General features: G+C 36.9%; 1 protein-coding gene across 1 annotated transcript; it reads right to left on the minus strand.

The window, feature by feature from the left end:
• Positions 1-15,831: 15,831 nt before the first annotated feature.
• pmela (premelanosome protein a) lies at positions 15,832-24,397 on the minus strand. Its single transcript, XM_060858224.1, has 12 exons — positions 24,302-24,397; positions 22,500-22,595; positions 22,044-22,190; positions 21,614-21,754; positions 21,358-21,519; positions 20,287-20,592; positions 19,168-19,632; positions 18,596-18,769; positions 17,965-18,067; positions 17,404-17,606; positions 16,905-16,995; positions 15,832-16,605 (listed from the first exon to the last, which is right to left on the minus strand). Exons 1-12 carry the CDS (start codon positions 24,354-24,356, stop codon positions 16,452-16,454), a joined length of 2,097 nt encoding a protein of 698 aa, XP_060714207.1. The 5' UTR covers positions 24,357-24,397; the 3' UTR covers positions 15,832-16,451.
• Between the last annotated feature and the right edge of the window lie 3,289 nt (positions 24,398-27,686).

The raw sequence follows: 27,686 nt of genomic DNA on the forward strand, positions 1-27,686 counted from the left end.
TGTTAAACATTATGCACTGATTTGTTGTGTGGTTTGTCCCTTCTGAAAAAGTGGATCCAATCTAGTTTCTTATCAGTTGTGGGTAATTAACTGGTAAACTGTACATGGTATTTTTAAGAGCAAATTATTTTTTTTTTGTAAAATTTGTACTTGTTTTTTTTGGCAAGTCATGTCTCTGTCTTCAATCCCATCCGAACCAGCAGGGTCCTTCATCCTTCATAACTTCTTTTTGGTTCAACTGATTTTACTGGGTGAATAAATAACCCAGGTGGCGTAGTCGGTTCTTTTTCGTTCTTAATACTTTATCCAAAAGGTTACACATACATACAACAAACAGGGAAGGAAGTGCTAGTTGAAGTGTGTCATGAATAAGTAGGTCTTCAACAGTCGTTTGAAAATTCCACCACCTTGCCACAACAGAAAAGAGTCATGTAGTATACATGCCTCTTACCCTGAGAGATGGTGGAACCAGTCGAGTAGATCTGAGGGTGTGGGGTGCAGTGTGAGGAGTGATTAGGGCTTTGAGGTAAGCGGGAACTGGTTCGCTTTTTTTTTCCCCCTTTGTAAGAAAGCATAAGTGTTTTGAATCAGCTACCAGAAGCCAGTGGAGGGAGTGCAGCAGCGGGGTGGTATGCGAGAACTTAAAAACAAGCCGCGCAGCTGCATTTTGGATCATTTGCAAATGACGAACTGCGTTCATAGGTAGACCTGCCAGCAGAGCGTTGCAGTAGTCCAGTCTTGAACAAGAGTTTGAACAACCTCAGCAGCCTGTGTGGACAAAAATGGCTGAATCCTTCTAATGTAGAGAAGGAACTGACATGAGTGTGTCACATTAGCAACATGAGAGGAAAAGGACAGTTGATTGTCAATGTTTATCCTAAAGTTGCAAGCTGTGACTGAATTGGAGATCCGATCGTTATGACCTGGGTATGAATCACCTGGGATGATCAGCAGTTCAGTTTTGCTAGGATTGAGCTTAAACTGATGAGCAGTCATCCATGGGGATATTTCTGCCAGACATGCTGAGATCTGAACAGAAGCTGTGGTATCTGAGGTTGGGAAAGAGAAGATAAGTTGTGTATCATCAGCATGGCAGATGTCACTCCCCTCCTTGTTATCTGATGAGTGTCCTTCCAGGTATGAAGCAAACCATTCCCACGCTGGTCCGCATATCCCTAGATGGTGTGCAGAATAACTAACAATACTTTGCGAAGTACAAATGCTGTGTGTGTGTGGTATAAATGTAAGTAATAATGGAAGTGATCCGGAAGTACTGATTTTGGGTGAGGGATCCCTTCGGTGATGAGGAGGGGAATGTGAGCACAATGTTACACACACATTCATATATTTACATACATACATTCATACATATTTTCCAAAATGATTTAAAAATCTTTTCTGAAAGTTAGTCAACGATGAATTCATGCTTATATGCTGCTTTTGCTTTTGCATTTAGACCCAGTACAGAGAGCTTCTTCAGGTTCTCTTCATTCTTCTGATGGATGCAATTACAAACAGTTGGACATGGCCACCCCGGAGGTACTCCTCAAACCTCATTTACATTAATTTACCAGCTAGAAATGAGCTGTTAGGCATTTGATTTTGTATTACATTTCTGTGCAATATCTAACAATATTTTAGGTCATTGTTCAATTTATCTAGATTTGAAAATCAACACTGTTAGTAATTTTATAGTTATGTATTTACTACCATGTATGTATATGAGCTGTCTGTTAAAATTATACATGTTTCTTTTAACTTCTTGGTTCTTATGAATTCATCTTTGCTCAAATCATGTCTGTGTACGTGTTTGTTTATTTTTGTTTAGCAATGCTTTGTCCACTGTTCATTATTGTACATGCCTCCAAATTTATTTTGGTGCACAAACTGTGTAAACGTGTGTAAAACCTCACACTACTTCATATTTTCAGCAGTCTTTAGGCAAGGCTGAGGGAAAGCATGAGAAGGATGAGGTCCCCAGTGTTCAGCTGAACAGTGAGAAACCCGGTGAAGACAAAGTAAGTGAGAAAAGCCTCACATTACACAATCAACAAATACAAAATAACTGAGAAAATAAAATATGTTCACATTGGAAATGATGTTCACCTGTGCCTTAAAACTATCTGCAAGAAATAATACAAACCAGACAGTGTTAAGATTTGGTCGGTTATTTATTGATCTCTTTAATACATGTTTTGACTTATGGCATTCCAGATACTGGCCAGACAGTATTAATCTTTCATGTTTTGATTGTTTGTTATGCTAAATATTAATTAATTGTATTTGATTATACATGACCATAAATCACTTTAAAGAATAATGAAAATATTTAAAAAGACATTTGCTGTACATTTTAATTGAAGAAATTTCTTTAGCACTGTTTGAAACTCTACTGTCTTTCAGGAGTGTGAGCAGGAGAGACAGGTTATCAAGGTCATAAAGGAGAAGCATGATGATTTTTTAGAGATTTTAAAGCAGAGAGATGAGGTATTAAAGGTAACATTTTTTATGAAGCCTATTTTATGAACTGCTATCATTACTATCTGGCTTTTGGGCAGACTTAAAAATACATTTGAACTGAAGTAAATTTCAGATTTAGCACTTATGTTTGAAACTCTACTGTCTTTCAGGGGTGTGAGAAGGAACAACAGGCTCTCAGGCTCCTAAAGGAAAAGTATGATGAGATGGTAAAGCAGAATAAGGAGGTACTAAAGGTAAGCTTTTTTATGAAGCCATAACTACTATCATTACTAGCTGTATTTTAGAAATAGGCATTTTAGTGATAACAGTATATGTTTAATAGTTATTGTAAGAATAGTCAAGCTTAATACAGTACATTAGTACATCAATACGTACAAATCTAAAATGGTTAGTTTCAAAGCCATAAGGCTTCTATCAAATGTGTAGTGGTCTAAAAGTTTCATGCTCCAAGAAACTGAATCTCTAATGGAGATGGATGTTTCAACAACACAACAACTTCAAACACAGCCAAAATACTGTAACTGAAGAGGGCTTTGCATGGCCTACTACTGACCTTTACAATTCCAATTGAAAATTTGTCAGGATACTGAAATTGTGAATTTATCATAGGCCCTTCATAAACTTTGGGAATTGACTTGGGACTGACTTGCTGAAAGGAATAAGCCAAAACGGAATAACAGTCCTTCAGAAAATGTATCATTTCTTACTGTATACTAATGTACTAATGATCATTTGTGGTGTCTGAATGTTTGTTTCCTATTAATTTCTGGCACTTAGGGTACTCTGGAGCATGATCATTGAAAACTGAAGGAGCAAATAAAAACACTGCAAGGCTTGGTGAAAAAGTTGGAGGGACAATTCTTTGAGTCCCAAAGGGTGTGCGAAGAGCTATTTAATGTAAGTAGGAAAAACCTGTAAATAAAATGTAGAGGTAGACAAAAAAAAATTTTTTTCAGTCATGGCCAGAAGTAAAAACAAAATCCTGCACACTAATATTAATGCTCCATGAATTATATGTTAATACTGCAGCCACATCAAGTGAGTGTGTGCGCATTTTGCATTTAAATAACATTCATTGGACAATGTACTCTTTGTCTGTCCCACCTTCATGCATCTTTTTAATGACAATTAGGAGACCTCTTAATGGGAAGGAACTTGTAACCAACAGAACTAACATCTCTAACTTACTGTAAACATATGTGTCTGTCAGACTCCTCAATCTGCTACATTAAGAAAAATAAATATCTGCACCCTGGAAATGATATACTTTTAAGGATTATTGATGAAAATGAAAATAATGAAATAAACCCGGCGACTCAACAGTGCAAGACAGATGAGAGAGAATTAGAGTAAAGTTACATGTGAAAAGATAGTGAGACGGAGAAAGGGAGCGCAACAGTCGAGTGAGACGGAGAAAGGGAGCGCAACAGTCGAGTGAGACGGAGAAAGGGAGCGCAACAGTCGAGTGAGACGGAGAAAGGGAGCGCAACAGTCGAGTGAGACGGAGAAAGGGAGCGCAACAGTCGAGTGAGACGGAGAAAGGGAGAATAAAGAACAAATGGCGCTCTCCAAAAGAAGAATAGTGGACAGCGAAAATAGAGCATTTAATCCAGAAAGGACAGATTCATTTCTGTTCATACTTCCCACTTCACACTAAACCATGGCACTTATTAAAAGTGGCAATGTGAAACGCCATTATGAGACAAAACATACAGGTTTTGAACAAACATATCCACTCAAATCTGAAGACAGCGTCCCTGAGACAGCAACTTCTGAGGGAAGTAGCCCTATACATCCTGACCATGTTTGGCTCTACATACAACTGCGAGGCTTTCTCTACAATAAACATAATCAAATCTAAATATTGTTCCAGGGTCACTAATGAGCACCTCCACATGTGTATTAGAATGGCCCTGACTCCATTCAAGCCCAGGTTTAAAATCTTGCCAAGCTAGAGCTCAGTTCTCTCACTGAGATATAAAAGGGAAAGTTAAGCACTTTATTTAAACATACACAATTTTCACATTTTATATATTTTTTCTTATTTTGAAATGTAGCCCTACTTTTATTTATTTAATGAGAGAACGTTATACATTGAGCCGGATACTCGGCTGAAACGAGTATCCGGTACGGATAAAGCACTTCTGCCGAGTATGAGTATTATACGAGTAATACGAGTCAATATCTGTGCTCGGATTGAATGAGAATCATCATTGGGTAGCTGATTGTGTCAGCGTTCTGTGATAGGCTAGTCACAGTGCCCCTCCCCTACACACATACAGATGTATTGTGTTGCTGTGTCTCGCTCTGCTCACTCACAGTCACACACAGAACAGCTCTCTGTCTCTCCCTCAGTCACTCGGGTTCGCGGGTCTTTTCCGTTAACGTTTAGGGTTTCTTCAGCTTTTTACTTCGGGTTGTAACGTTAATAATACGTACTTACTAACCAGTAGAGTTCTGGTAAACGTGGGTTCGTTCAGACGTGGTGCTTGCTTGGTAGAATGCGACTCGCATTGCGTCTCTGCCTGTCGGAGATTTTTTTCTTTTTTAAACCTTCAGCTGTCTCTAACCAGTAACCAGACACTGAGTGTCTGACACGTTTTTGCTGCATTTCATAAAAACATAAAGGTAGTAAGCTAGTGTTATATTACAAATTAATTATTAAACTACACACACACACACACACACACCCCTGGTATGGAAATAAAAAAGAACCCCAAAAAAAAAAAAAAAAAAAAAAAAAAAAAAAAAAAAATCACACTGATCATAAAAAATTAAAAGTTAAAAAAGAAAGTTACTGTATATTGTTCATTACATTTTACTTCATAATTGCACTACATTGTTTTGTTTTCATTGTTGCAAAACTTGTTCTGTAATATAGTTTGTTTGCTATCGTGATCAAAACCATTGATCTGAAGCTCAATCCTGATGCTGTCCTGTAAATTAAATGTCATTAATTCTTATAATCGTTCTTCTCACATGTATTTTCTACAATCTAACTTCAGTTCACGACCTCACCATCTGTGTCACCAATTCCCTTTGTCTGTGGATCGGGTATCGGTGGTGACCGATCCAAATCCGATACCCGTTGTGGTTGATTAATGGACAGCAATCATCATAGACTATTGCTTGAACTTATAAGAAATACACACATATATTAATTTGCATTAAATTAAAATAAATATAATAAATAAATATAATAAATAAATTTTATAAGAAATATGTTGCACAACCACCTGCGACAGACAGGCAAGTTTAGCAGGCACCCTTTCCATTTACCTCAGCATGTTATACATGTTGCTCATTTGGAAGTATTTTACGCTTGATTCAGCAGAGAACTGCAAATTGTAATGTCTGTAAAGCCATTTGTAAAGCCGTCTGTAAAGTTTCTGGAGGTGGATGTAGTATTTCGAACTACAATACAATTTTATTCACGCATCTTCCGACACATCATGCAAAAGAACACATGGAGTTTGTGCAAGTTAAGTGGAAAAAGGATGATCCGTCAAAGCAGATGACCCTGACGGATGCTTTTCAGAGTCAAAAACAAATGGCACAACAGAGCACAAAAGCTGTAAAAATAACAGAAAAGCTCATGGAATTCATTGTTCTCGATGACCAGCCCCTCTCCGTTGTGGAAAACACCTTTAAGGTTTCTTGTGTTTTCATTTTTCATCCAGTAATGGACATTTTTGTATTTCTTTGCCAGAAACAAATAAAACTGAGTTGTATACATTCTTTAGTTTTAAAGGTAGAAAAGAACACAGATATCGGATCGGTATCGACCGATACTGGCAAACTCTGGTATCTAAATCGAATCAGTTCCACCATTCAGAGATGGTGACAGCTGAATACAGATTCTTTTTTGTAGGGGCTTAGTTTTACCCCAGGTAGAAAGAGCGTCGTACCCACCTGTTTCTGTGCTCAGTGTCAAATAAATCTGTGAGTTACTGTGAGTAAATCTGCTCATTATTTGATTTGTAATTGAATCAAAGCCACTGCCTACAATTTCAACTTCAATGACATCTCTGAATGCCACAGAATACACCTTTACTATCTTTCTTTCACCTTTACTATCTTTCTTTACTTGGGTTTCTTCCCAGGTGCATATTGTTAAGATTTCAATAACAATCAGTCAAATTATTTAAAGTCTCTCACTTTTTGTTGGTCGCTCCATGTTTCCAGTTTTCTGATGAGGGCAGATGCCATCTTCTTCCAAAGAATTTCAAATCTGAAATGCCAGCTGTTGTCATACAGTTGAGACTGTGTTAAACCCATACTGGAACTAGATGTTGATATCAGCAATATCAGCAACTTGAAAAGTTGTAGCCACCTGAAGGGTTGCAGGAGAAACACAAACAAAAATAAATTAGGCTACAAATTCAGATGTGATATCAAATTTCTATTGATCAAAGATGTTGCAGGGGACACCATACATTTTCCTACTATACCATACCATACTACTGTATGTTCATTATTTCTTATTTGCAGGCCAACCTGGAGGCCATATAATGTACCATTAAATTAACAGTAATTATCAGTGCAAAAACTGATGCATTCAGCGCAATAAAAGAGTGTACTCACCAGAAAGGGACATTTTGTCAGCTTTAGTTTGAGGACTGTCACAGGCTGTATAGGCTGAAGACAGTTGGTTTCTGGGAAGACTGTCGAACATCTCTTTGGCCTCAATAAATTACACAATATTTGATTTGTCATGCATTATATTTTGCTACAGAAAGATTATATAGCTTCTTACTATAGCTTTGTACCATATCTTACTATGCTTTTGTTCTTAATATTAAAGTTACATTATGTACAACTTTAAACACAAACTTGTGGTTTTGAAGTGTGAAAGAAGTCTCCTTACTTCCACTGGCTTTAGGACATGAAGAAGGTCACGCTCTTGGATGTAGTTCATGTCCTCGATTTCCTGGACTCCTGATTCCGGAAGAACCTCAAGCAAAGGCTGAAGTTCCATTAGATTTGGAAGTGTTGATTGACTAAAAGAAGCAAAAGCACTCCATCAATTCATGACTGTACAGGAGTTCTAAGACAGACAGTTTAGTTTCTCACATCATTGTTTTTATGTATAATATAATTGGTATAACTGCAACCTGGTATACAACATATAAACTGATAATGTACCTCATTTCTGTGTAGCTCTTGATGGTGCACATAACCGTTTAGGTTTTTCACAGAAACACCACAACTATGATGGGTGTTTTCTTTTTCTTTTACTATAGTTCATCTTTAACTATAACTATAACTATATACTCACCATTTGAGCTTACCCCTTAACAACTTGTCTGCAGAGAGAAAGACAAGTTATGTCAGTCCTTAAGAAAATTTGCAAATATCCAAAAAACTGAATATTAAACACTATCAGTTATAAGCAGCTAAATTGGAAAAAACAATTAGACCACCTCAGTAATATTGCATTAGCTGTAGCATATGCTAACGTTCCACTCAGCAAAAGAGGAGTGAGCTGGGTGGTTTAACCCTTGTATGTTCCTCAGGTCTATCTGACTTGGCTGGAAGGTTTAATGAAAGTTTAATGAAAGTTGGACCCGGCCACATTTAGTGGGGCAATAGGTCACACTTTTGCCCTTTTCAGTGCAATGAACATACATACAGACACAAAAATATACACATAAATTGTCCACTAACACACGCAACCAAAACACACACTCACACCACACACACAAAAATAGGGTATTGCATTTCATTAGGCCTCCAGAAAATATTTGTAAATATTTCACACTTTTGATATGCCTTTGCCTAGCAGAGGGCAAAATATGATCTACCGAAATGATGCTACACACAAACACGCACACATACACACAAATGTACCAAATGTAAGGCTGATCACACAGATTGGTGATTATTGTATAATTGTTGATTTATAAGCATTCAAGTCAATTTGACCTGGAAAAAACAGGTTTCAAAACAATCTCCTGCCTTTGAAATATACCAGCCTGTAACTGTGCATCAACTTTTGTGCCTTTATAGTGAAAATAATTAAAAAAAAATGTACTAAAAAAATTAGGCATTTTTGTTATATAAATAAGGTTTATTATACCAAATATAAAATTTTTTTTTGCAAAATATATGTTAATATGTTGGAAACAAGTTAGACAAAAATGTGAAAAAAAAAATGGCTATCATATATACTCCATTTTTTTTATAAGCAGTCAAAACACACAAGGTCAAGTTATGCACTCCTATGCACTCCTAATTTGCATAGGAATTCAAGTAAGGAAAACAGGAGGGTTAATAGCTTATAGTTAGCTAACACTTGCATACTATATGCAATATGACATTAAATAAAGATTTAGTGCTCAGTGGTGTACAACTAGAAAACTAATGCTACTAGCATGTGAATTTGCAGCACTTGATTTGCAGCTGCAGCGTGCTGTTGTGCCTGTTCTTTAGATAATTTTCCTCCTATAATTTTCCTCCTCCAATAAGGTTGGAGGTTGACCGTGCCACGATTGGTCAGCGCCACGAGACCGTTGTCCGATTGGCTGGAGTAGACGGTGGGCGGAGTCCACCTATTTGTGGATTCTTGTGCACGTCTTGAGGTTAGAAATGTTTCAAATCCACAAATGCACAGAACGCGATTCACAAATAAATACAATTAAATATTCATTCATTCATCTTCTACCGCTTATCCGAACTACCTCGGGTCACGGGGAGCCTGTGCCTATCTCAGGCGTCATCGGGCATCAAGGCAGGATACACCCTGGACGGCGTGCCAACCCATCGCAGGGCACACACACACACACTCATTCACTCACACAATCACACGCTAGGGACAATTTTCCAGAGATGCCAATCAACCTACCATGCATGTCTTTGGACCGGGGGAGGAAACCGGAGTACCCGGAGGAAACCCCCGAGGCACGGGGAGAACATGCAAACTCCACACACACAAGGTGGAGGCGGGAATCGAACCCCGACCCTGGAGGTGTGAGGCGAACGTGCTAACCACTAAGCCACCGTGCCCCTACAATTAAATATATATTTACAATTTTTTTTTTATTTGCAAATCCCATTTTATTTATTTGTGAATTTCATAAAATATTTGTGAAACTCTTTATATTTATTTGTGGATCATAGTATATTTATTCAGAATAACGAAACAATTCTGACCCCATACAGCGCAGGCTTCATCAAAACAAGAAATAAGGTCTCTGATCAGCATAACTGCATAAACAGTACTTCAGTAGCCTACTTTAAGACAGTAAAACAGTACTTTAAAACAGTTGCTTACTTTAAAACAGTACTTAATAAAGTACTTTAAAACAGTACTTAATAAAGTACTTTAAAACAGTACTTAATAAAGTACTTTAAAACAGTACTTTAAAACAGTAGCTTAAAACAGTCATTTAGAAACAATTTCAATTTCAGAAAACTGATCAACAAATGATAGATATAACCACCACATGACAACAAATGTTATTTTATGTGTGTTTACAGTTGAGTGAAGCGCGGCAGCGCCACCTGCGTCTCAATGTTGTAATTGTCACAGATGTATATTTATACAGAGCACAGGCCACCTTACAATGATGACCAGAATTTGTTGGCGGGCCTAATTGAAAGTCGTGGCGGGCCGTGTTTGGCCGGCGGGCCTTGTAATTGACACGTGATCGTTTTTTTCTCTTCTTCTTTTACTTTCGGAGCACAAACGGAAAACTGCGCTCAGCAGGAATCCGTGCAGAGTAAAAGCGAGCTGCTGCTACCCTCGCATGCAAACCTCGTGCAAATCCCGGAAACTAATTTATCTGCCGTGTCGCATTCTGCGCTCTCATTGGCCCTTCTAAAATTGAAGACTGCACACTATTGGTCACACCAATAACCAATTAATAATATATATTCGTATAAAATTAATATTTTCTTTTATAAATTTCTTTCTTTTGAATAAGTTTAACACTTTTTACATTATTAGGTTCTCATATAAATACACGTGTAACATTCTCTTTTTTCCTTGTTATGCTCTGGTAACCTTGGTTACACTTCCCCCTCCTGAATTAAAGCACATCCCTGTCACACAGGTGAAACTACATCGGGTCCAGTATTGTGATGATGTTTAATATAGTGTCTGTCACACCTTCTGGCTCTAGCCTTTTAGTTATGCTGTCATAGCTAGTCTTGCCGGGATCCCTGTCCGCACATAATTTACATTGTCCATAACCTGAACACAGTCATACCTAACAATTTTTCTCTCTCTCTGTCGAGCTATATATGCCACTCCAGAGCTCGCAGTGTTCAGGGTTCTTACCCTGATCGTCTCTTCTTACGGAGCTACTTCATCAATCCTGATGTTCTACCACTAGCTAGAGTCTTGTCGCCTGTTGTCACCTTGCCAGTGTTTGATCTGCATGGTCAGCCAGTGTCTCATGGGATTGTTGTGGATGAAGCCGCCCGGGGAACTGTCATGCCTTCTTTTGAACCAATGTTGTGTCAGTCAGCTGTATTGTCTGGTCTTTATCAGCAATCAGGTCTGCGCAGAACTATCAAGTTTACGATGACCCATTAGTTCCTCAGGAACTCTCGGTTGTACTATTATAAACTGGGTATAAACTATGTTTTCCCTTCTAAATCTGGTTCCTCTCAAGGTTTCTTCCAGGGAGTTTTTCCTTGCCGCCGTCGCATCTGGCTTGCTCATTAAGGATAGGGATAGATATACAGTATATTAAATTTTAAGTTAAGCTTTTTAAAATAATTTTTAAACTTTAATTGTATATATTCACTTATTTATTTTTATTCTTTTTTTTGTTCTTATTATTTTTGTTAAATATAATTTTTAAAAGTGCTATAAAAATAAATTGAATATAGTCATATTCCTCCACTGACTCAGAAAATGCAGAACTCAATCCTTGGAATAAAGTCTGAATGACTGAAATCAATGGATTTCCCAACTGTGCATACTGCAGCTTGTCGCGTGGTCTAGTCTGCCTTTTTAAACATCTTAATCCATCATCTCCTGCATCATCTGCCATCATTGGAATGTCTGGAAGATGTCTTACATAGTATTACAGTATTACAGTAATACAGTATTACAGCGTTCTTCTGAAATTGAAGACTGCACACTATTTGGTCACACCAATTAAAAATATATATTTGTATAAAATTTATATTTTCTTTTAGAAATTTCTTTCTTTTGAATAAGTTTAACACTTTTTACATTATTAGGTTCTCATATAAATACACGTGTAACATTCTCTTTTTTCCTTGTTATGCTCTGGTAACCTTGGTTACACTTCCCCCTCCTGAATTAAAGCAGATCCCTGTCACACAGGTGAAACTACATTGGGTCCAGTATTGTGATGATGTTTAATATAGTGTCTGTCACACCTTCTGGCTCTAGCCTTTTAGTTATGCTGTCATAGCTAGTCTTGCCGGGATCCCTGTCCGCACATAATTTACATTGTCCATAACCTGAACACATACATAACAATTTTTCTCTCTCTTTGTCGAGCTATATATGCCACTTCATAAAAAAAACGTCAAATGACTGGCAGCAGCAGCTGCCAAAAAAAAAAACAACAACTGTAAGCTAAATGTAAAATATCATGAGTCAAATAAAGTGCAAAATCAATAAATTTACAGGAATATACATTAAAGGATTTGCAGAGAAACACTATTTTATTTTACAGATATTTCACAGATTATCCAACACCTTCAATAAAGTGACACCACTAAATGTTCTGCAGTGAAACATTTAATTTACATGTTTTTTTCTGAATCATTACGATCAAACACCTTCAATCAACTGTTGACACATGCTCAAGATTGTAAAATAATTTTATTTTAGAATTATTAGAACTATTCATACACAGTTCTTCGGAGACCCCAAGAAAGAACTATTTATTTAAGAACAATTAATTATACGGCATAATAGGTCAATCTATACCAGAAATGATGGTGCAGTGTAGGAGATAAAGAACAGTATCTAAAGTGGCTAATATCATGCCTTATATACTGAAGCTGATACTAACTAGTGATGGACTTATATGACTAATAATCATTATGATTATCATACCATTCACTTTTAAATGAAATTAAACAAAATTCCATTCTAGCTCCTCTCAGATGAAGTGACACTCATTTATTAATAGGAACTACATGCATACACTGTTTCTCCTTTACCTCGCATATGATATGATGCAGATATACACAAGTGAATAAATACAACTCCATCACACTGATCCATATGCAGTGTAGGCCCAGTGTTTAGAAGTAGTTTTTTAAACATTATTAAGTGCCAAAGTATAAAAATGAAGTATTGTTTGGTTTTCCTGCAATTCTGTGCTGTGTTTTCTATGTGTTTTCCCTAACTGTGGTCTCTCTAACTGTGTTTTTGGATTTGTTTGCCATGCTGATGGATTTACTGGTTTTTGACTTTGTGCCTGCTACTTTCACTATGCCTTTGCCTGCTGTTTTACATTGTATGTGACACTGTGAATTCTTTAACAAATCTGCATATGGATTTTTCACATTCTGCTTCCACGTTACAGAATACTTCACATCCCTTGAATCCAGCCTCAACTTCAAGATCCAACTTCAAGATCCAGAACTTCAGCAGATCCAACTCAACTTCAAGCACTTTTGCTTCATCAAGGGGAAGCTCTGGCTGCCTACCAGGAACATCTAAGGCTCTTTAAAACACCAACCTGGACCTCGTCCAGAAACTCCCAGAATGTCACTTCCGGACTAATTTGATGGAACAGCCGACTGTTGCAAAGGATTTCTGAAACAGTTTGATTTGTTCTTTTCACACCAACCGTACATCTATCATGAGGAATCCACAAAATGCACCTTCCTTATGACACTGCTTACAGGCAAGGCAGTCGTCTGGACTGCGGCAGTTTGGGACTCGGAACTACAGGTATGTGTCTCCTTTTCCCACTTCTCTCAGCTATTTTTAACTACTTTTGTAATTCAACTCCGCCAGGGCTCTGATTCTGCTGCCAATTTTGCTGTACAAAAGTTTTGTACTCATGCTGCCTAAAGTGGCTTGATTGATGCAGCATTAAGAACTATTTTTTGTGAAAGACTAAACCAAGTGCTACAGGCTGAACTTGTGTGCTGGGATCACAACTGCGATTTCCCCAGCCACATTAAGATTTCAGTACTCCTGGATAGTCTTCGCCACACCCAATCCACCCACTGTCCCACATCTGCTCTTTCACCACTGGGAGGGATGGAATTGAGTGCTGTGCCACTGGAACTAATGCAGCTTAGTACGGCCCATGTCACCCTAGATGAACAATGCCAGAGAACACAACAGCAACTATACTTTGACTGTGGTAATGCTGGACATTTGTGTGCTAACTGCCCTGAGTAACGAAAGTCTTATGACACCAGGGTGAGCCACTCTCCTAGCCCTCACAGTTTACATATTATTGTGCAGATCTTCTCTATTTTTACTAATTAGAGACAATTAGAGTCCCAGCCCTGATACACACGGGCTCCGCAGTCAACTTAATCCACCATAAACTGGTCAAAGAGCTACAGCGCCCTACTAAACCCTCCTCTGCACCTCTGCAGATTACTTCTGTTGACAACTGTGGTGGAAATTTGACAAGAAGAGCTGTTTGTAAGTGCCTGTCCTTCTATGCTCGTGAAGAAATTGTTACTCCCAGTGGTTGTTTTTGTAGAATATGACAAGGACAGAGGGGACTGTCTATTAGTGTTTAAGAACACTGCTAAGGTTGTAAGAGTTTATTAGAGGACCTGTCGACAGGGTTGATGGTGTGGTGGTGGTTTTGGTGGGGTGTTAGGCATGGAATTGCAATGTTTTTGCAAGAAATTTCTTCCCACCTTGCTCGAACTAAGGCTTCTGTTTGGTAGAAAACTAGCTATCTGTAGATCTATCTGTCAAGAAAGCGCAAACTCAGATTAGCTTAGCTTAGTTTAAGCCCCAGCGCATATAAAGCAAAATAAAATAATTAATAATAGGAAACACACTCATCTTATGTTTCAATTCATCTAAATACATTTACAAGCAGACATCATTATCCAGAGCGACTTTTTTAACTTGTGGGTTAAGGGCCTTGCTCAGGGGCCCAGTAGTGAAAGCCTGGTGGACATGGGATTTGAACTCACAACCTTCTGATTGGTAGTCCAACACAGAGCCGATCCTGACCTCCCTGGGGCCCTAAGCAAAATTCTGCTAAGGGGCCCTCCTACCTGACCCGTGAGCCATGTAAACCATTTGCCACACATTCACACTTGACACCCCACTGCTCCCACTACAAACCTCCCTCCTTTTAAAAAAGTTTGCTCCATCTCTTGGTCAAAGAGTAAAACAATACAGAATTGAATGAGGTATAAACAAATCTTTATTGAATGGAATATTTTAAATAGTGAATATTAACATAATCTTAAATAATCAGAAAATAATAAAGTATATATATATATACACACAGCTTTGGATTTTGGGATTAACTTTGGTTCCCTCTACAGTCTGGGCATTTTCAGCATTGTTGACACCAGTCTATTTGGACTGTCTGGAAGAAACTGAAACTTGATTGAGAGACTATAAACATTGTCATTAGGAGTGCTATCACGCTACTTTTTGTACTGGTCCCCACACAGATGTTGCTGCTGGAAAGCGCGCGTCATTTCGTGCACGATTGCACGCGCATATGAACGCATTTTCATTTCATTATCGAGCTTCCGTTTATAAATAAATAAATGCCCTTGGACGTTTATTCACGCGAATGTTCACGCGATAAATTGTTGTGTGACAGACAGGCCAAGAGATGCACTGGCAGCACTGCACAGCTAATTTAGCTAGTCAGATAGAGACTAGAGACAGAATCACATCAACTTAACTTTACTGTTATTTGCTCTTGCTGACATCAAACCTGAAGAGAACACAAGTTTACCTGATTGTTGTTCTCGCATTTCACTCTCATTTTGTTTCTCTTTTCTCTTTTCATGGCCAGATGGATAGCTCCGCTACTGTCATCTACACAGTAAATATTAACACGCGCTGTAAAATGAGGCAGGGGGAGGCGGGGCCTTGCGTAATTTGCGGGGCCCTACGCAACTTGCGTAGTGAGCGTATAGGGCCGATCGGCTCTGGTCCAACACCTTAACCACTAAGCTACCACATGTTGTATGGAGACTACAATTATGATGGGAGGACATTTTGTACATTTCATTTTCCCATTTGCACATACAATTTCCAAACTATTCATCTAATTATGCAGTGTCTATCATGGATGGATAGATCTGTATTTGAATGGCTGAAATCAAAATATGTACAATTGTACAACAAAAAAAAGCACTGGAAGCACAAGTTGTAAAGCACAAAAAATTCTTTATTGCAGGAGAACATGTCTTTAGTAATAGAGAAAAGCATAGCACATTAATTTTAACAGAAATGAACTACATCTTCATTATCAGCCAGGATTTTTTGTTATCCATAATGATCTGTATAAATTATTTAGCAAATCCATAAATCCACTAGTTTTAAGTAACACTAGTCACTGTTGTAGTCCTGTAAAATAATACATAAAGTTTCAATCAAATTATTCATTCATTTCCTTAAAAACACAGTGCTAACACAGCATCTGGGGTTGTGAGTGTATTAGGCATGCAGTGATAATCATTTAAGCCAAAACATTTCTATATTCAAAACATTTAACATAAATCCCTTGCATTATGTTCAGAAGCAGGCTGATTTTTTTTTTACCAGTGTTTTTACTCTTACTCTTAAGATAAGGTCGAACTTATGTTGAAGACAGCATAAAGGCAGCCATCTTTTTCACCTGGGATAAAACCAGCATTGTATTCATATCCTATAGTTCTGGTCATAACACTGTAATACTATTGTAAACCTAAAGCCCCTAATTGTATTATGTGAATATCACATCAACACAAACATAAGTACGTCTGGATCGTGTTTAGTGTAAGATAGCATGTGTGTGTGTGTGTGTGTAAACGTGTGTGTGTGTTCACACCACTCTCCCCTGCAGCAGAGGGCGGCTCTCTCCAGTGCCCTGTCTTGTCAGAAAGTTCCACACTATCATTGGAACAGACTTCAAACCAGAAATACCCACGATGCCATCTGTTGAGTTCTCTTCGAGTGTACGATATGCCTTCATTCGCCTGTGAAGGTGAGTTAATATTATAAAGGCTTATAAAAATGCTAATATAATAACGCACTATTATTAAGATCATCTGCTTATATAATAAAATATTTAGTGAATTAAATTGTATTTATTAATACAGAAATGTTGTTATTATTATTATTATTATTATTATTATTATTATTATTATTATTATTATTATTATTATTATTATTATGTAGTTTAAGCTGTTGTTTATCAGTAGTGATATTCTATACAGTCTTGTAAATATTAGATTAAATTAGTTATAGATTTTACAAAACAAATGAGGTTACCCACCGGTAAGTTAACGCGATGGTGCCTACAGCACAGACAAGTACAAGAACGCCAAGTACAGCAGTGGCAGCACCTGCTGTAGAGGAGCCTGGATCTACATATATAAATAAAAACATACAGTCATTGATATTTATTGATATTTAGTCATTGATACTGGTTTATTACAGTAACCTAGTTTAATAACTCATGTTCTGCAAAACAGACTTATTAACAATTTAGGTGCTATTTAAACTACACAACAATACACATTTCTTATATGAAATATATTGGGCATATAAAGATCAAATGAACTTACAAAAATAAAATAATTAACACTAGTACTGAAATGAATTAATTTAACTGTAGGTTTAAATTTAATTCTTCATTAAAAACTGTGTACATGTGTTACATGTCACACATGTATAATAGTGGGGTTTTATGAGTATAAAAGTGTTCTGGATCTTGAACTGGTGTCTAATTACTTTTTTGTTTAACCAAAGCTGAATTTTTTACCGATCCTTACCCACAGTGACACTGAGTCTTGCACTGGTTACAGCAAAACTGACATCATTAGTCAGAGACACATTAATGCAGAAAGTTCCAGAATCATTAAAAAAACGGCGAAGGATCATCTGGCACTCCGTTGGAGTCACAGCGTTACACTCCGTCTGCAAAGGACTGATACAGTCTGAATCCATAACCATGGTGCACACTTCACTTGGCAAGCTTAGGACATACAGGGCACAGACCGGTCGAATTTTAGCACACAATACAGAATGTCCACTTCATTAATCTTTTAATTATGTTGTGTTAAAAAATTGAGGGTTTTTTCTACACTGGGCTAAAGTTTTGTTTAAAAATAGCTAATAACTTTGAACTCAGCATAACACTGCAAAAAAGATTCATAAAAACATAGAAAATCAAAACAATAGAAATATAAGTACATTTATCAAAAGCTTTCTTGTAATGAGAGTATAATCAATCAAATATATGATATTCAGCTTTCTTTTTAGATGTTTTTATTAATTTCAAGGGCAACACTGAAAAATGGCTGAAAAGTACATGTGAAGTTTTTTTTACTGACCTTCCCTGGCAGGTGACTGTGAGATCCACAGCATTTTGCTCCAAGTTGGTGGCCAAAACTGCAACATTACTCACCTCCATAATCTCCACACTTTCAATTCCCTCTGAAGAAAGAGCCATAGGCAAACAATAGTAAAATAGTATTTTCTTTCAGCAAACCAGTAATCAGTATATCATAATAATTTCACAGCAAAGAAAGTACAGAATTGCCTAAAAGATTGTATAATTTCTAGGACTCATTAAAACTCTTTATCTTGCAGGTAAAAGAAATAAAATTCCCCCAACTTATTCATTCATTCACCAGTAATCAAAGTGAAATAAAACAGAGAACATGAAAAATTCCACAGATAGTAACCTGAGGTCAGGACTGAACCCAGCACATTAGAGCTATGGGGTGACATTACTGTGCCATTAACATAAATTAAAGCAAATGTTAAAGCAAAACTAAATATTGTGATACATTACATTTAGACGATATACAACTCAAAATGTCTACAAGGGGTCAACAATAAAACTACATAAGTTTAGAGAATGTGCAAAAATATCGACATGCCAAATCTTATTTGGTTTTACTGTTGTAGCCCTATGCACATATACCTATAAATCATATATTTATGGTGGGTGGCACTTACGAACAACATCCAAAGTTGAAGAGAAAGAGCCATAGCGGTAAATTATGCAGTTTTCCTCAGCTGGAATTTCTGGAGCTTGTCGTTTTGCAATAATCAGTGCAGCCTGTGTTTCCTCTGTTCCTTCACCAACTATCTCATTCTGTGTTGTTTGGGATGTGGTAGGAATAACAGCAGCTACATAAACAGAATAATGTAATTACAAAACCTTTTACAAAAACATTTTTTCAATGGAATACTGTTTGAATGTAGTGGATAACTGATTATCACAGACAAAAAAATTTGTCACATTTCCCTTTTTACAATTTTGAAAACAGAAAAACCTGTTGATTTAAAAAGATATATTATATATTCCATGAATCTAAAACTGCAACTCTTATTGAGATAGACATGAGACAGTCTCTTAACAAGAATCGGTGCAGTTTATTGGCCACAAGGAAACACAGTTCAGGAAAATGTGTTGAAATCTCAGTTTTACTCAGTAATTACACATACTGTATTATGCATATATGATTAAAAAAACATTCTTTTAATGAGCAATCCTTTAATGAACAGTAAATAAGATATATCCTCACCTGTAACAGTATCAATATTTACAGCTTCAGCTATGACTTCATTTGGAGTAGCTTCAGTTTCCACAATCTCACCCTCAATTACTGGTACTGTAGATGGCACTGTTTGAACAACTGTAGTTTCAGTGGCCATAATATTAATTATAATATCGGCAGCAGGTGCTAATGTGTCTGTCTCTCCATTGGCAGCTGCTGCAGCTTCCAAAACGGTGGTATCGGTGACAGCTGACTCAGCTACACCCTCTTCAAGAGGGGTGACAGATGCTGCAGCATCAATAACTGTAAGGCCCTCTGTCTCTACAATACCATCTGTATCTGTTTCAGAAGTGGCTGGAACATCAGAAACTTGATTTTCAGCAGCAGTTACTGCCTCCTGATCATTAGTTGTAGCTGCAGCTAAGTTGTTAGCTGCTGCTGGATCAACAGAAGCTATGATTTGTTCAGCTGGAGCTTCCGATGCCACTGTCACTGTTTGGGCAATGGAAAAGGTCAAAGACAATCAATAAATTGTTTAGCAAGGACCCAAGTGAATACATTGTTAATGTTTTAATGCTTTAGCTGTGTAATCTCAGATGTAATATTCAGACTGCGCCATTGTGACTCAAATGTAACACATAGAAAGTGATCAAAAGTAGAACATTTAAGGTATTTCTGACAAATACTTTAAATATCACAGTATAGACTTTTGGTTTGCTGTCAGATCACTTTAGTTTTATAGTTATATATTATTTAGTAATGACTCATTGTAGTAATTTCTTGACACATTTGGTGTTGAAGTTGATAGTACTATTCCTGGCACAATTTGACCTTGTTTCTGTGATAATTCTGCTTTTAACTTGTCCATATGAAAGAAATAATGTCTTTACATGCTATCAAGATAGCTTATGCTCTACACACATACTTCCAATTTGTATAGACAGCTAAAGTATTCTTACTTTAACAACTTAAGTGGTAAGTATTAATGTGAGTAGTGTCATTTAAGATCTCTTTTTAGAAAGGATTTACCATAAAAAATGTTACCATTATATTACAACAATAAAATCATTATTTCTAAATACATACGGCCAGTAGCCCTGCACTTGTTCAAGTACAACAATACCAGTATTCTTGTGTTATACCCACCTGCAGTTATGTCCCCACCAGCAGTTGGATTTGGAAAACAGCCATTTGGGATGGCAGCCATCAGCGTAAGCTGTGGCCTAAACGAGCCGATTGAGAGGTACGTGTGTGTAACAGAGGGTTGACGGGAGATAAGTGTCCCACTGTTGTCTCCAAAGTCCCAGGTAAAGGTGACATCAGACCCACTGAGGTACTGGCTGGGGTCATGGACACCAACGTTGAAGGTTACAGGACGATTCTGGATAAAGCTCTGATCTGCTTGGTTAACATCTCCAGTCTGGGACAGTGTCACTACAAATGGAATCTGATCTGAATAAGAGAAGAAGATGAAAAGGAGAGGAGGAAGAAGAAGCCTTTATTTTTGTCACATATACATTATAACACAGTGAAATTCTTTCTTCGCATATGCCATCTTTCAGGTCATCTTTCATCTTTCAGAACAGAGACGGTAAAGGGACTTGCTCAAGGGCCCAAAAGTGACAGCTTGGCAGTGCTGGGGCTTGGACCCAACCCGAACAGAAGAAGAAGGAACAAAAGAAAGTTTGAAATGTAACATTTATTTCAATTATACAACTGAGCAGTTGAAGGGTTACAGCATTGCTCAAGGACCCAGCAATGGCAGCTTTGCAGTCCTGGGATTTGAACTCACACCCTTCTGACAAGGCTTTCAACTACTTAACCACAAAGCTACCATATCCCTTCACTAAGTGCTACTCATGTATATTGCATTGCTAATGTAACTCATAGAACAAGACCATGGAAATATAGAACCCTAACCATGGAAATATAAAACCATGTAGGACACTAGGAATTACAGGGCCCCGTAAAAACATCCTCTAAAACATTGGGAATCTAGATCTCTGGGAAGGGGAAAATAGAACACTAAGAACTCTGGGAACAAGGAATTCTGGTAATAGGAATATCAGGCCCCCTTTCAATTTATAACACAGGGACTGATATGATCGGAGGGCTGTTTCATAAAAATCCCACACCTTGATCAGTTCAAAGAAAGTACCTGCTACATTATACTGTACATTATGCTACATCTAGTATTATAAACACACACTCACACACCTGTGATAGAGAACTGTGTTGATGCATATCCAAGAGGAATAAATCTGTCCTTTCCTCTGCAATGATAAATAACCACCTCCATGTTGTAAGAGCCCAGTGCTACATTGTCTGTTCCAATAGTGAGTGCAGAGGAAGGACCACCAGCCATTTGCCAATATCGACCTTTAGAGATCAAAGAATAAATAATATAATAATATATATAATATATATATAATATAAACTGATCTCAGAGATATGAACCAATATCTCGCCTTACCCCAAGTCTTCCACACAAAGATGAAGCGAGGTTTCTTAGCCAAAGTTGTAGTGAATGGTGTGCCATCAGGAAAAAACCCTGTCCATTCTTGGGAAGTGTTGAATTCTGGGTAAACATGTTCACCCTTTATGTACTGGGTTCCTGAAAGCAATTATAAAAATAATACTTTTAATACACAGCAAATACCTAATCAGAAGTTATGGCTCAATAGAGATGTCAAGAATTTGGTCTAAAAAAATTTGGTGTAAAATCAATTTCTTGAACATAAAAATACATTAATTTGCATACACTAGATGTAAGCAAGATGCATATTATATTGTAAGATATATATTATAGATATAAATTTCCTTCACAATTTCCTACACAATGTTCACAGTAATTAACAGTATCATTCAACAAAGGGAGTACAGAACAGTTATTTGAAAATAACCATTAACAGTGCAGTTTTGACTCCACACCACTGTCCCATTAGGCAGCACTGTCTGATTCCCAGGAGGAAGAACATTAATATTGAATGTTGTTTTGGCTCCTATCAGGGTTGGGGCATCATTCTTGATGTCAAATGTTACCTGTCCTCCTGTAAGAAATATTATTGTTATTAACATTAATCTTCAATACATTTCTGCATAATCAGATATAAATAGTGGATAAATAATTAGTTACAAATATCACAATACTGTGATGTATAGACAATATTTGGGTAACCCAAATTTAAAATGCATTTAAAGATTCATTGATCGTTGTAGAAAAATAGATCATGGAAAGAAAGAAAAATGTCATCATTAGGAAAAATTCACAAATGTGATCATTAGGAAAAATTCACAAATTTATGGAATAGTATTAAATAACATATGTAAAATACATTAGAATTCACTAGGGCCTGCACCTTTCCAGCAGTCCCTGTATCGGGGATCACTATCTCTCCACACTGGGTACATTCGTGAATTCCATGAGCGGTATCGAGTAAAACGGGTTCTGGCTCCTGAAGAAAAATAATAAAGTGGTAAATTTCTGAAATTATGATGCATTTTGACCTAATGCTGTGTGTAAATGTATTATATAGGATTCTACAGTATACAGTTTACACAATATTATGTAGCAGATTATGTTGTATTATATAGTATAAAATGTACCATTCCTAGCAAAATCTGGTACAGCAATATGAGTGAATTGTCATAACAGCTACCTTTTAATGCTTAAAGATTACTTAGTAGTTTTTGGGTATGAAAAATACTATTACCATGGTTTGTTTCATAGTAGTACATCATTATTAATACTTTTGACTTGAACTATGAACCTTAGAGATATGAACAGATGAGAAAAATCTTTTTTGAACTGGACATAGGGAGAATAAACACAAACATCTCTGTGAATGAATATGTTTGGATAATCCTTAAAAGCTGCAACATCTATGTCAGTATTCTCTCCACTGTAAATTAGAGCTACACTCGCAAATCACGGATGTCTGTGAGCTGAATGTATACAGAAGCAGGCAGTTAATATACCATTTATGACCATTCAGCTGCAGAAGTTCAAAAAGAAGAAATGACGTGCGTCTGTTTATATAAAAAAAATTAACAAAGACTAATACAGATAATATCTAAAATTACATAAAAAGCAGGATTATATGTAAACTGGAAAAATTGACTATATGTTGACTATATTCAATTAGCTTTTAATCAACTTTCTTTATTAAAAATTCAGGTCTCATGTCACAGATGCACAGAGTATTTTCATGAGCAAGAAAAATCATTCACAAAATCAGACACTTCATTAACTTGGATGAATCATAAAGATGACAGGGAGAGAGGAATGAACGTAAAGCAAAAGCTGAAGGGGGTAACAACATGTTCCAGTCAGTGAGAGTCACACGCCTTGTCCAATCCTTTTCTATCCTTCTCATGTGATTCTCAGCTGAGTGATTACTTTCCTAATCCCAACTTTAGGAATAAGGAAAGGCGTTGTACAGCTGCGTGTGTACCCCCAAAAGACTGTGATATGCATACTGTATTTAATAAATCCTCCTAATGTATGGAATTTTATCACTTGATCACACAAACACACACACACACACACACACATATATATGTGTGTGTGTGTGATCAAGTGATAAAATTATATATATATATATATATATATATATATATATATATATATATATATATATATATGTGTGTGTGTGTGTGTGTGTGTGTGTGTGTGTGTGTGTGTGTGTGTGTGTGTGTGTGTGTGTGTGTGTGTGTGTGTGTGTGTGGGTGTGTGTGTGTGTGTGTGTGCGTGTGTGTGTGTGTGTATAATGTATGTATAAATATATGAATAGATAAATAGACAGACAGATAGATAGATTAGATAGATAGATAGATAGATAGATAGATAGATAGATAGATAGATAGATAGATAGATAGATAGACAGAGTTTTGCATAATCAAATCTGTAGCTTTTAGACTAAATTCTCAAAACAATGCAACCTGTTATCGTGGAGATATGATTGATATTATGTCCACATGCACTTCAGATATCTCAACTTTATAATAACTTATTGGCAGATGCATTTTTTAAAGAGGAATATAATGTCTCATATTTCTTTCATTATTGACTGCTGATAAAGAAATAATTATTTTTTCTCTTGTCCTTTGCCTAACCTATTTTAGCCTCTGTTCTGGTAACATGGAGTATAGGTATACTCACTTGCAGTAGCAGCCAAAGAGAGGGTCAAGCCCAGAATTATAAGAGCTGTTCTCATTCTCCAAATCTTTCCCCACCCAACAGGTTCAATCCTCACAATTCCTGAAACACAGCCCAAGTCAAGAACTTTGAGGAGTGCCAAACCTTTTTTAAATGAGCCTGAGCCCATTTAATTGGCCCAATCTCCTGACTCTGACATCATGTGCTGGATTTAAAAAGTCTCCTCCCATGGCTCAAAGCACCCTTTTCAGAGGGATTCGACTAATCACAAAGTTTATATAAGAAAAGCTTCTAAATCAATATCAGGAGGTGTTAAGACAGGATTGGATCAAGTTTGACTAGGGAAATAAACATGCAGTGAAAAGAATGAAAGAGTCTAGCAGGGGTGGTGTTATGGGCTGTCTGGCTGAATGGCACATACACAGTGAGGGGTATTAATGATCACTTTTTAAATTTATTTTAATATACTATCAGTGCATATTTATGCATTTTACACACAATGCATTTGGACTTGACACAAAAAATGAACTTATATGAACAAAAAGTATGCAATCACAAAGATATGATTTTTATATTATACAGATATATTTTTTGTTTTGTCAATGCTAAAACAATTAGCAATCATGTTGAATGTGGAGGTGCCTCCTTTAGTCCTTTTTCCTTTAGGGAAAACAGATTAATGGTCAGACGATTAATAATTTAGCATGTCATGTTTGAAAAAGACAGAGGGCAGACATCACGGACATTCATAACACATGCTGTATCCACAAAGCAAACAGCATTGTGGGTGACCCCACACACCCCTCACACACACTCCTCACCCTCCTGTCATCTGGAAAAAGGTACCGAAGCATTCGGGCCCTCGCCATCAGACTGTGCAATAGTTTCTTCTCTCAAGCCATCAGACTCCTCAACAAACAGAACTGAACTATACCCAAACACACACTCACACACTCAACTGTGTGAACTGCACTGGACCGTACAAAACCAATCCTCACTAAATTGCTGTTTTGCACACCACATTTCAATACCTCATCAAACTGCTGCTATTACATAAGTGTTTACAATCCTCTAGTTTTGTATAATGTACTTTATAATATTCAGTATTCACACTGGTCAGTGCTATTTGTGTATTTGTCCTGTAGTGTTTTGTATTGTTTGTCTGCACTATCTTTTGTCTCTCTCTGTTTACCCTCGGTTGCACACAATGCACTTTATGTGGCTAGGACAACTTACTTTAGTCCTTAGCTCTGTGCTGTTTTATGCAGTTTCATGTTGTTATTTTGTAGCACCATGGACCTAGACAACTATTTTATTTCACTATGTACTGCATCAGGTCTATATGGTTGAAGTGACAATAAAAGCTTCTTGACATGAAGAGCTCATCAACCAGGAAACTGAAAGTCAACATTTCAATAAGACAACAAACCTAAATACAAGACTAAAATAACATCCTGCATAGCTTAGCCAACCCCTTGAATCCATTTGAAAATATATAGAGGGTTATATAAACATATGAACACAACAGTGCACTGTGATAATAGAGCAATGGGTTGGTTTCAGACAGAAACAATGTCTTTTTATAAATGAGTTTGAAAGTATTAGTTCTTTTGAGATTTGTTTATTGATGTTTTAATAATCGTAATTAATTTTGAACTCAACTAATATTTCACGCTTTGTGTTTGGTGACAAGATGTGTGACGTCTTCTAAAGAAGTTTAGAAAAAATTAATTATTTTTAATCAATTACAAATATAAAATGCTGTGATAGCATGCTCAATACAGTATATCCAGCAGCTGAAGTAAGAATGAGTAGATTCAGCCACACAATACTGAAACTATTAGAGTGAAATGGAAGAGTGTTTAATGGAAACTGTTAGTCCAGTCCAGTCCAGTTAGGATCAAATTCATTCATTCATTCATTTTCTACTGCTTATCCGAACTACCTCGGGTCACGGGGAGCCTGTGCCTATCTCAGGCGTCATCGGGCATCAAGGCAGGATACAGGGCACACACACACTCTCATTCACACACTACAGACAATTTTCCAGAGATGCCAATCAACCTACCATGCATGTCTTTGGACCGGGGGAGGAAACCGAAGTACCCGGAGGAAACCCCCGAGGCACGGGGAGAACATGCAAACTCCACACACACAAGGCGGAGGCGGGAATCGAACCCCCAACTCTGGAGATGTGAGGCAAACATGCTAACCACTAAGCCACCGTGCCCCCCTGGATCAAATTCATAACTCATCAAATTCACCATCTCAATCCTTCACCATCCTTTAATGAGGAATATGTTCCTTATAGATTAAACACAAGTCACCCAAACTACTATAAAAATTAATACCCACAACGAGTGTAATGCTCATAAACAATGAGGAGACTTTTAGTCTAAAGTCTAAAGTGGGTGCTGAAAAGTGCAATCTTCAAAATTTGTTTATCAGAATAAATCTAAGTTTAAAGGAATCTAGGAACAAAGAGAAAAAATTAAATTATTATGACTGGATATTTAAAGAATGTAAATAAATGTGGACTGCTTTATCATGTGATATTTATCTTTGGCTTTAATGTTGAATCAAATGGCTTTATATAGTCCAGTGTTTGTTTTCTTGCTTATATAAGCATAAGCATTGTAAATGAACAAAATACTTTAGTTAATATACAATAATGATAACTGATCCTAATGTAGTCTGCTGACTACTGTCTCCTGACTAGAACACATATATGTGGATTTTTTCACTGCAATGGATCTAAGTAAAACAGCACTCCAAAATCTAATGAAACACCTTCCCAGCAGACTGGAGTTTATTATAACAGGAGAAGGGGAACTAAATCTGGACTGAGATGTTCAAAAAGCCCAATTAGTGATACATGCTTCTTAAAAATGTATTATTTACCCTGTTACCCTATGGAATATAGACATGTATTAATATATATCATGTACCTAATAAATACTATATGTTAGCAAGCTTAGAGAATGGCTGACTGAATCAGGGTGTTTTTGAAATGAAGGAAGCCATTATAGTGAGTGAGGAATGTGGGATATGTGTCTCTGAGTCATGCTGCTTTGAGAAGATTTGCTGTAAAACCCTTGAGGCTGAAAGGATGCAGGTCACGAGATAAGAGTGTGTGGGAGTCCATCAATGATCTTCTTTCATTTTATTTGACATTTTACTTCGTGTATTTTTCTTATGCGTCACTTTCCTTTTAACTTTAATAGGTTTTATTGCCTATTTTTTCACCTCCTATTATATATTACATAACCATCATCGTACTGAAAGGTACAGTATTTTGAATTTTAAGATCAATATACCATATCTCACATAAACTATATGGGCAAACGTATGTGGACACCTTACTATAACACCCATGTGGAAATTTGTC

Source organism: Tachysurus vachellii, chromosome 22 (genome assembly GCF_030014155.1).
Source record: "Tachysurus vachellii isolate PV-2020 chromosome 22, HZAU_Pvac_v1, whole genome shotgun sequence".
Taxonomy (NCBI): domain Eukaryota; kingdom Metazoa; phylum Chordata; class Actinopteri; order Siluriformes; family Bagridae; genus Tachysurus; species Tachysurus vachellii.